The sequence below is a fragment of the Vitis riparia genome, chromosome 3 (genome assembly GCF_004353265.1).
Source record: "Vitis riparia cultivar Riparia Gloire de Montpellier isolate 1030 chromosome 3, EGFV_Vit.rip_1.0, whole genome shotgun sequence".
NCBI classification, from domain to species: Eukaryota; Viridiplantae; Streptophyta; class Magnoliopsida; order Vitales; family Vitaceae; genus Vitis; species Vitis riparia.
In genome coordinates, this window is record NC_048433.1 from 5,221,469 (window position 1) to 5,232,062 (window position 10,594).

The window sequence follows — 10,594 nt, forward strand, 5'->3', positions numbered from 1 at the left end:
TCTAAAATTCAGAAAAGTTTTTTATTTATTTTTTATTTTGTGATGAACCTATGCATTAAGCTCATATTTTGTCAAATTGAACTTTCAAAACTTTAGTGTTCAATGCTTTCATATGGTATGACAAAGTTTAACGCTTTAAATCCAACTACCTTCAATAAAATTGGTAACATATTTCTCTACTTCATGCTTCCAATTTATATGCATGCATATTTTTCTATTTATTTTTCATTATATAAAAATACTTACGATAAATAATATGGAAAAAAAAAAATTTTTAATTATAAAAGATGAAATTTCTGAGTTAACAACTATGGGAAATAAAGCACAACTGATTTCAGATACACAAGCTAAGCCTCAAAGTTAATTGTCAATCCAAGGAGAGAATGCATCGGAATTGACAATGACAAACCTGAACCACTGAGACCTGTGATCCATATGACACATCCTTTCTGTTTAAGTAACTTCTGTCTTTCAACCTTATCTACTGGACATCCATGCCACATAATGTTTGTTGAATTTCCAATGGTAGCCAATTGGCTGACAGTCCTCCCTAAATAACAAACCATATTAGAAAGCTGGAGAATCCAAGTAACAAAAAACTACAAGCTAGACATATGGGCATTTACAGCTTTATTGACCCAGCAAGCTAGATATACGGGCATTTATAGTTTCATTGACCCTGAAAAATTCATATATCAAGAGTTTCATTTCTATAAATCCTGAGAAGGTGGTTCAGGTTGGATGGGAATGAGAAATAATACCAGTTTGCCCAGCCAACTGAAATGTTTAGATGGATCAAAAAAATAAACTATGAATTAACAACTGGAAACTACTAATATATAAATTTATTAAAATAAATCAATTATAAATTTATAAGAATAGAATTAATAAAAATATTGATAAGCCCAATGCCATGCTTAAACCACTGTTTCCTTTTATGCTGACCAGTTGTCATTATCAGTTCTGATGATCAGCTGCATCAATTTCAGGTGTCCTAATGATGATGGAAAAATGGTAATTTTTATTCAATTTATAGCTTCTTTGAATTCAGTGGGCCCCCCAGAAAAAAAGAATTAATAAATAAAAGTGAGTTTATAAGTTATAGCTTAATTTAGCAAAAGAATAAAATGTCCTAGCCTGGAAACAACCTCACATTCCCTTCCTTCACAATTGTTTTAGAAAAAGCTCCCACTTCAAATATTAAATTTATGCACAAGTTTTCATAAATGATGATATTTTCATTTCTCTTCTATTTCAGAATTTTCTGCACCAAGAGAGAAATGCAAATATCATCATTTATTTAGGTTGGATTCACATTTTTGCCTGACTCTAATTTCTGCCACTGGAAAACTCTTTTCCATTGAAAGGATGTCTGCAATTCTCAAGCTCTCAAAGTTTGTCGCTCTACTCATTGCAATTAATTGCTCTCTCTCTCTCTCTCTACCCTTCTTCTTTTGGGGGGGCAGGGATCATATGAATACGCAGAACCCACCTCAAATGATGGCTACTAATTCAAGTAATGATTGGGTCTGATCTAAAGCTCAAACTCAAAAGGGAAAGGAATATGAACTGAGAAGTTATTTGATGAAGTCCCATCCTCACTTTTTTATTTTCATTTGTTGGGTGCAGGTGCTCTAGTAAACTCACCTATACATGGGTCATGCCCCTTTGTTAGGTGTGCCTTTTAATTTAATCTCTCATTTACCTTATCAAAAATACTAAAAGAAAAACATGAAAACTCTCAGGAGAATCAATTTCAATAATCGGACAACCCAAGTGGGCATTTTTAAGGCTACATCATTCGAATGAACATGAATCAGGAGGTGTGATTCTCTGTTCTCAGCTCAGGTTGATTTAGCAGACCCAACTGAGGATCTAGAGAATTAAACCGAATGCCAAACTAGCAATCTCAAACCAATTATCTTGCCTGAGAACTGAACTGACACTAGACATTTTACCTGTGAGTACACAGCCAGCCCTTTCTGCTTAAGTTGGGTGGTCTATGTTGGAGTTATCCAACTACTCACATAGAAATTAAATCTAATTTAATGAACATGGATATGAATATATAGATTTTGTGTGTGTGTGTGTGTGTGTGTGTGTGTGTGTGTGTGTGTGTGTGTGTGTGTGTGAGAGAGAGAGAGAGAGAGAGAGAGAGAAAGGCTCTTGGAATATCCTAATTTATCAAAACCTTGCTGCCAATTCCATGCATAACCCCTTTTTTTTTTCTCAAATTTCAAATTACATTACTAATTGTTTTACAGATGGGTTATTCAACATTCCAATTGTTTGGAATTTGCATGCCAAATCCAAGAAACATATCTATTTAATCCAACGGTAATTTGCTCCTCTCTTCAGCGATACAGGCCAAAACTTCCACCAATGGTTAATAATTTGTTACAACTGAAGCACATACAAAATCACACCTAATCCATCAGGCATATAAATCTAAACCAAAAAGGGTCATAATTAGCTGGACCATTCCATTCATTCACATTTAACAATAGAATCTCAATTAGCCCTTTATCAATCATATGCTAGTTCTTTACTGTAACCCTAGATCCATCTAAATTCGCTCTAAACCCTTTTCAAAACCCGCTGCAGTGGTTCTAACAGATACATGGATTGAGGGGTCAACATTAGCTATGTTTTCTTTGATGAAGCAAGTTTTCAGCATCCATGCGGAATACTTTTAGTTGTTAACCTCAAAAAACTACATACACTTAGCATTGCCTAATCTAGAGAGCTTCAGTCTGCCAAAACTGGTATCATAACAAGAATTTCATTCCCAAAAGTTTAGTAATTTACTGCCTACTTTGCATCTATAGCAACGAAGTATGCTAAAGATATTTCTATCAAGAAAAACATAAAAATTTAAAGTAAAATAAGTACGAGAACATCAAAACTATTATCAAAATAAATATCTAAAATAGCAGGGTTGGTCCAAGGCCTAATGGTCCTATCCTTCAACAGACGAGCAATAAAAAGGAAAAATATGCTCCATCGGAAAAAAATAAAATAAAAAAAATTAAAAAAATTAAAGTCCATTAAACCTGTGAAATTTGGTTGCCAAGAAGGCTGGAGGCAATAAAAGAAATAAATAAAAATTGCAGATTTTACATTTTCTACCAATTGACTCAGGAGAAACCAAAAGTCAACCCATGACTCTCGCCCAATTATGTATAGATAAAATCCCAAACGACATAACATAATAGGCTTTAATTCTCTTTTTTCTTTTCCCCTTTCTCTTTCACCTTCCTCCAGCTTCTTGCTGGCCAAACAGATCAGAAAAACAATTCATCACAAAACTAAACTTCCCCAGAAACAAGAAAATACCTGAAACTGTGACATGACCATTGGTGGACTTCTCAACCAAATCAGATCCATCCTTCCCTAAATCTCCAACATTATCAACCTTCTCATTCACACACGCCATTTGCAACCTCTCCATGGCCATAACAGACCAAAAGCCCTTGGATCTCGCAGGAGTTACAACACCAACGCCCAAACCAATCCTTTTATCACTCCCTGAATCCCAAAACCCTAGCTTCGGCAAAACCGGCGGTGACTCCAGTCGCAGCGACCAAAACCCTAGCGGAGATCGGCCAAAGACCGCGATCATATCTCGATCGACCAGAAAATTGCTGAAGTACCGAGAAATTGGAGGTTAAGAACGAGGTTGGCCCCCGTGACGTTGGGTAAACGACGCCGTATCGCGGCGACCGTTATTTTTTGAAAGGGGTGAATCATCATGATCATGAATCTTTGGTCCTTCCAACCCGCCTTGGGCTTTCGGGTTTTCCAAGATTATATGATGAATTAAAATTTTAAATTAATAACACGTTATGTGTGCTATTAATTTATTTTTTATTTTAAAATTATTAAATTCAAAAAAAAAATATATATATATATATATTTTAAAGCATGGTAAATACCAAATAGGACAAATTTTTTATTTCTAATTTTTATTTTAATGTTTGATATTTGAAAATATGATAAAAAATTATCGTAAATTAAAATTCCCGATAAAAGAAAATTTGATTTTTATAAATATCTTATTTTAAAAAAATAATACAAATACATTAATATTATAAATGAAAATAAAATTGATTACTCAGTCCCATTCCCTTTCATAATAGAACGGTGTAACCCGGTTTTGGGCTTGGGATCCAATTTCGAGTCTGGATGGCTCATCATGATGACCCGACCTATATTCAACCAGTTTGATTGGGTGGAGGGTGTATGGATAGACACGAGCATCGGATATGGTTTGGTTGGTGATCTGTACAACAATGCAGGGCTAAACTTGGATTATTGCGAGCCATTAATGCAACATGTTTACTTGCGTGGGCCTATAAGTGCAATAATCGTGGCAGAGGATTATTCAGTTGTCTGTTTTGTTGTGTTTTTCCATTTCCAATATGGATGAGGATAATCACCAATCACCAACTACAGTAGCAAATCATTTTACCATTTTGGTTATATTTCTTACTATTTAGGGTTTTTTTTTTTAGTTTTTGGGTTTTCTCTTGTTCGGCTGTTTTCTCTGATTGGTCCTTCGCTTTTCTATATGTAGGGGCTCACCTCCACATATCCCTTTTTTCAACTTGGACAACTTGACCATCTAACACAAGTATGCAACTCATCTGAATCATTCAGTTCAGACCAAAACCAATTCCATCTAGCACCAGGTATGAGAAGACTCATTTCCCGTACAAGGTCACACGGCAAAGAGAATCCAAACCCCAAAATGGGAAGGATTGTTTAGTCAAGTTTTCAAGACTTACTAGCATACGTGATCATTACGTAATCATTCACGCCTAACATGTGAACGACCGAGGGGACTCTATTTAATCCACAAGTTCATGTCAATTAATTACTACACATAAACTCAAACTGACAAGCTGAGAGAACATGCGACTACATGGTCCAAGATCATGGTACGTCAATTGATGACATCTGCTAGCCACTCAACCGCTTGCAGGACAATCATCATTTCAAAAGGAAATCAACCTATATAGAGCCGATCAAGACACTACAATCTCATGAACCCTATATAAACCCTTCAAAAAGCACAAACGAGGTATGCACTCATACGCATATTGACTCTCTCCCATTAATCAACTTGACCTATTCTCGCATGACTTGAGCTTCAAAAGGGCGTGCCCAAACCACCCGTCTGAACATACTTTTGTACAGTAAAAGAGTCCATCAAGTTTTATTATTGCTAGACAAATTCTCCGAGAGGTTGTCCGATTTCAATCAAGCTAAACAAACTTGACTTCGATTGGCTCAGAATCAACACTATCCACTTCACTTTGGGTTATGTTTGTCCAGATTTTCTTGTTTCATCCTAGTATAATAAGGTTTATAAATTTATGATGGTCAAAATTTTCTAAATATATTAAAAAGTTTAATTTTAAAAATTACTATGACTCATTTTTAAATCATATTTATAAATATTTTACTTCATACTATCCTTATATATATATATAATCATTTTTTTTAAAAAGAATTAAAAAAAACATTTTTCAAAAACAGTTTATTAACCAAAAAATATTAAAAATATTTGGTTAAAAGAGATGAAATAATTCCCAAAATCAGAAATCTAATCCTCCCCATGTTTTTTTTATGAAAAAGTAATCCATTTTTTACATAAATGTCATTTTTTATTTTAAGTATTTACATGTAAGTTTTTTTTTTAAAAAAGGAGTTATTTTTACAAGAAAATAATAAGGATATTTTTGTCCAAATGATGCAAAAAAAAAGTGGGAGGTTAAATTTCAAAAATTGGGTTTTGAGAGCCTTTTAATCAAATAACCCAAAAATATTTAGCAGCAAGAGCCGGGAAAACAAACGTCATCTGGCGATTTCCCCTTCTCCAAAATGGCGCTCTTCGCATGAGTTTATATTCCGAGTCTTACCCAGCAAGCAATCACAAGAGAGATGGAGAAAGCGGAGGCCGAGGCATCAGCCTCGGCAGATTCAGCCCGGCCATGGCAGTCCTACACCACCGTATACACTAACGCCAAAGCAGGTTTCCGTTCCTTCATCCGAATCATCCGCACATATTCACGAATTTCCCTCATTCATTCTCATTTTTAATGTGTTTTTTAATCATCTTCAATTTCCCATTTGAATTCCATGAATAATTGAACTTTGATCTTGTGGGATGCCTATGAAATGTTATTTTCATCCGTTTTCATTTGCGTATGCTGAAATTTGAGTTGTTTTGAGGGTGGGCTTGATGCGGGTTCAGTGGTTCTGACTCAGTGAGGTGTGGGATTGTAGGGATGGATGGGGTTGACAAGGAGAAAGTGCAGAGGACAGTTTATGAGATGAGCAAAGGGTCAAAGTATTTTGAGAATGAGGAGCGCAAGGAGGCTTTCATCAGGCAGAAGATCGACAACATGCGTGCTCGGTGCGCAAAACTCTCTGCCTCTGACATATCTCATTATCAAATGGTATGGTTGCTTTTTTTCCCATGAATCACAACATATTTTATGGTTATAATGGTCAGCTACAATTAGCTTGTGCCGGGTCTTCGGTTAAATATGACTTGGTTGTACACTGAGCATTTTGGTAGGGGAGGAAGAAGTTTCAAACTGAGAAAATCTTTCATCCAGTGTAATTCTTATTGATCATTGGTAATTAATGTATTTGAAACCCCCTTTCTAAGGTGGGAACCTTAGAAATGATCATTTTGACTAGTTTGATTATCTTGTTGAAGCATGGTACAACTCATGCTGGTTTTTTCGGACAAGTTTCTGGGGTTTTGATAAGGCATCTATTCTTGCACTTCATAGATTATGTTATTCTCAGGTTGCTGATAAAAGAATTTTGGAGCTAGAAGCTACACGTGATCTATCAAGGATTTGGCTACATGTAGATATGGATGCTTTCTATGCAGCTGTTGAAACATTAGATAATCCTTCATTAAGGGGCAGGCCAATGGCGGTTGGTAGCATGTCTATGATCTCCACCGCTAATTATGAGGTTTGAAATTTGAATTGCTGATTATCAACTCCAAGACGGACTGTGAATGGTTTTCTGATCAATTCAGTAATTCCAGTTTAAAGAGTGAAATTCTCTAACACTGCTTCATTATTAAGTTTTATAGAGAACATGATTTGATCACTCTGTAGGCCCGAAAATTTGGGGTTCGTGCTGCAATGCCTGGTTTCATTGCACGTAAATTATGCCCAGAGTTGATTTTTGTTCCCACAGACTTCAAGAAGTATACTTATTATAGTGATTTAACTAGAAAAGGTTAGGTTTTATGCTTTTAATGCAGCTTTTCAGATGTGACTTACAATTATCTTTTTCTGGTCAATTAGTTTACACGTATTTCTCATATTAGTTTTCCAGAAGTACGATCCCAACTTCATGGCAGCTAGTTTGGATGAAGCCTACCTTGATATTACTGAGGTCTGCAATGAGAGGGACCTTACTAGCGGAGAAGTAAGTTTGATGACCAAATAATCTAATTTCACTACTCACTCACCCTCCCTCTCTCTCTCTCTCACACACACACACACACACGCTCACTTGGGGAATGGATTACTAACTCGTTTTTATTTTCAGTAGCATGGGTAGCATTTCTTATGATGCCTCTCTTATTTTGTTGTTTTGCCTTGAAGATTGCTGAAGAACTCAGAACAAGTGTTCATGAAGTGACTGGTCTTACATGCAGCGCCGGAGTGGCACCAAACCGCTTACTTGCTAAGGTAGTTTAGACTATTTTCTGGATATAATTGTAATTATTTCAGATGATAACTTCATGCACACTTTGCATTTTTTTTTAGACATTGAGATTTCTTTAATGCTTATGACATATAAGCACGTTTAGGGGGTATCCTGTTCATGCCATCTGGAAGGATAGTTCATGTTTTATCATATCTAACCACACTTATCTCTTTCCAATATGAGAGGGAGAGCATTGAAAAGATACTGATGTTGGACCAGTGGCAGAGCCAGAAATGCATCATCAAAAAAATCATTTTTGCGTTCAAAGCACAGATATATGGGATTCTTAGTGGAAATGGGGATTCTCAGTAAATATAGAAAGATGCAAGACTCAGGGTCTGTGTCTGGATGGCAGATTTTCCCTCATTTAAAATGTGCTGGGATCAGACTGAGCAATTTGTAATATATATTTTAATATTTTCAGGTGGGGCATATGCTCCTTTTTATGGGTTGATTAGAGTAATGAGTTGATGTCGGCTAACTAATTGATGATGAATATTATGCTATGCAGTATATACTGGACAAATTAAAGGAGTTACCATAAGACAACATTATGAATGCCCATCAATTATGGGGCAGTGTATTGGGCTTTAAAAAAAAAATTATTAAAAATTAGGCATGGCTGAAATGAGACCGTCAAAGGTCAAAAAGTTCTAAAAGGCTAGCGTTATATCTGAAATATGGGTAAAAATATTTAGAGAATAGCAGAATATGTTCTTGATGATGAATCCTTACATGAGTTGCATAAGGCATAAAAGATAAATGAAGACAGGTTGTTCTTTGAGGCTTAGTTGTTTAAAACCCATTGGTGTTCTCTTCCATTATGTAGTCCAAGATACTAAGTGCGTTTTGGTATGCATTCTTGAGGGCCTCTTCATTTGAGTATTTATTTGATGCACCTAGGTAGAGTAGAACACAGTTAAAAACTTTTCTACACTATATGAATAGCAACATAAACAAATCTAGGCATTTAATTTAATGAAATAAAAACTTTATGCAATCCTAGAAAAATCTGCCAGTGATAAGTCCTTCAAAGTATTTTCAAAATTAGAATTAATATTGAACAAACAACTTGTTGTTGTCTAAGCATTGTGATAACTTTTCATTCTTTAGAAGTTAGTCCTTGGAAGACAAATTTGAAGCTTTTCAAGTCTGGCTCACAATACTGCCAGCTTTCTCTGTTGACTGGATTTAACTATTTGTAGATTTCTTTATTTGTTATCTTATATAGATGTGTTCTAAAATTACTCTTGAATAAAGTCTACTACTAGGGGAAATTACATTTTGGCTTTCAAGAAGAAGTGACTGTTGTTTCCATGTCAAAAAGTCAAAGGTTAAGGCATGTAAGAAGTGCATACATTTTTTTAAAGCATTGCCATATCTTGCTAGTTACGTCATTAAATTGGAATTTCAGATAAAGAAAATCTACAAAGTCATTGACACTAATTCTTGTATTATTTAACTTGTAAGCCTTAAAAATGCAAGTGAACGCATCCTAGACATACATAATGCTTCTCATTCCCTTTTTTCTTGAGCAATAACCGTAGGTTGTTTAATCTACTTTGGTGTCATCTAATTATATGTGTATATATTCCTGTATCTTACCTGTATTTTTGCTGGTAGCATTATACAATCTCAAAGTTAGCTACATAATTCGTATTTGTTTTTGTAGCTATGGAGGAGCTTAGTTGTCTGTTGAAGAAGGCAAGGGAAGAAGGTTATATTTTAGGGTTTAAGGTAACTAGAAAAGGAGGTGAAGGTGGGGGTATCTCATCTTTTATTTGTTGATGACACACTTATTTTTTGCAAAGCTAGTCATGAGCAAGTGTTATATTTTAGTTGGATCTTCATGTGGTTTGAAGCCATTTCAGGTTTGAAGATTAATTTAGAGGAGTGAGTCAATTCCTGTTGGTTGCCTCCATAATGGGGAGGAATTGGTGGCTGAGTTAGGTTGTAAGAAGGAAGATCTCCACACTGTATACTTGGGTCTTCCCTTGGAGCCCCCTTATAAGTTGAGGGTTAGTTGGCATTCAGTAGAAGAGAGGGACCACAGAGGTTGTCTATGTGGAAAAGACAATGCCTTTCTAAAAGTGAGAGACTCACTCTCATCAAAGAGTACTCTGTCCAACTTGCCTGTTTACCATATGTCTCTTTTTGTCATGCCTATGAAGGTGAGTAAGAGGATTGAGAAGATTCAAGTAGGTTTTTTGTGGGATAGGGGTTCATTAGAGAAAAATCCGTACTTGGTGAGGTGGACAATTGCTTGTAAGGAGAGATGTAATGGAGTTGTTAAGATTAAAGGCTTCTTAGTTCTTGACAGAGCATTGCAAGCCAAGTTGACTTAGAGGTTTGTCTCAAAAAATGAATCCCTATGGAAGTGGTTATTGTTGGGAAGTATGGAGAGGAGGAGAAGGGTTGGTGTTCCAGGAAAATTAGGGGTGGTTTTAGAATTGGATTATGGAAGGACATCAGGAGAGTTTGGGAGAATATGTAGTAGAACCTTATTCACAATGGTAGAAGGGTGAAGTTTGGGGATGACAAATGGTGTAGTGATTCATCTCTAAGAGAGCCCTTCCTTTTTTTATATTCCGTAGTTGTGATAGAGGATGCTTGGATGTTTGATGTGTGGGATCAACAAAGTGAGGGTGGGCATTGGAACTGTAGGTTTTTAAGGAATATGATTGATTGGGAAATGGAAAGGTTGAAGCCTTCCTTTCAAGGCTTCAAGGGAAGGTTGTGAGTAGTGATAAAGAAGACAATATAGAATGGATGGATGCGAAGAAGGATAAATTTTCAGTCAAATCCTTCTACTTCATGTGGCAAAAAAGAACGGAAGAGTTCCCTATGA

The 10,594-nt window shown here is 35.7% G+C and overlaps 2 protein-coding genes across 3 annotated transcripts; one reads left to right on the forward strand and one right to left on the reverse strand.

The window, feature by feature from the left end:
• Positions 1–300: 300 nt before the first annotated feature.
• On the reverse strand, positions 301–3,759 carry LOC117910843 (adenylyl-sulfate kinase 1, chloroplastic-like). Its single transcript, XM_034825019.1, has 2 exons — positions 3,337–3,759; positions 301–550 (listed from the first exon to the last, which is right to left on the reverse strand). The coding sequence occupies exons 1-2, from the start codon at positions 3,620–3,622 to the stop codon at positions 348–350; spliced, it is 489 nt and encodes a 162-aa protein (XP_034680910.1). The 5' UTR covers positions 3,623–3,759; the 3' UTR covers positions 301–347.
• A 2,093-nt stretch (positions 3,760–5,852) lies between these two features.
• Positions 5,853–9,483, forward strand: LOC117911602 (DNA polymerase kappa-like). Of its 2 annotated transcripts, none has more exons than XM_034826007.1 (7): positions 5,853–6,037; positions 6,292–6,464; positions 6,823–6,996; positions 7,146–7,269; positions 7,361–7,461; positions 7,641–7,727; positions 9,419–9,483. In XM_034826007.1, the coding sequence occupies exons 1-7, from the start codon at positions 5,947–5,949 to the stop codon at positions 9,443–9,445; spliced, it is 777 nt and encodes a 258-aa protein (XP_034681898.1). In that variant the 5' UTR covers positions 5,853–5,946; the 3' UTR covers positions 9,446–9,483. The 2 variants fall into 2 exon arrangements, with proteins under 2 accessions (XP_034681898.1, XP_034681897.1); XM_034826006.1 differs by lacking the exon at positions 9,419–9,483 and adding an exon at positions 7,930–8,224.
• Positions 9,484–10,594: the final 1,111 nt, after the last annotated feature.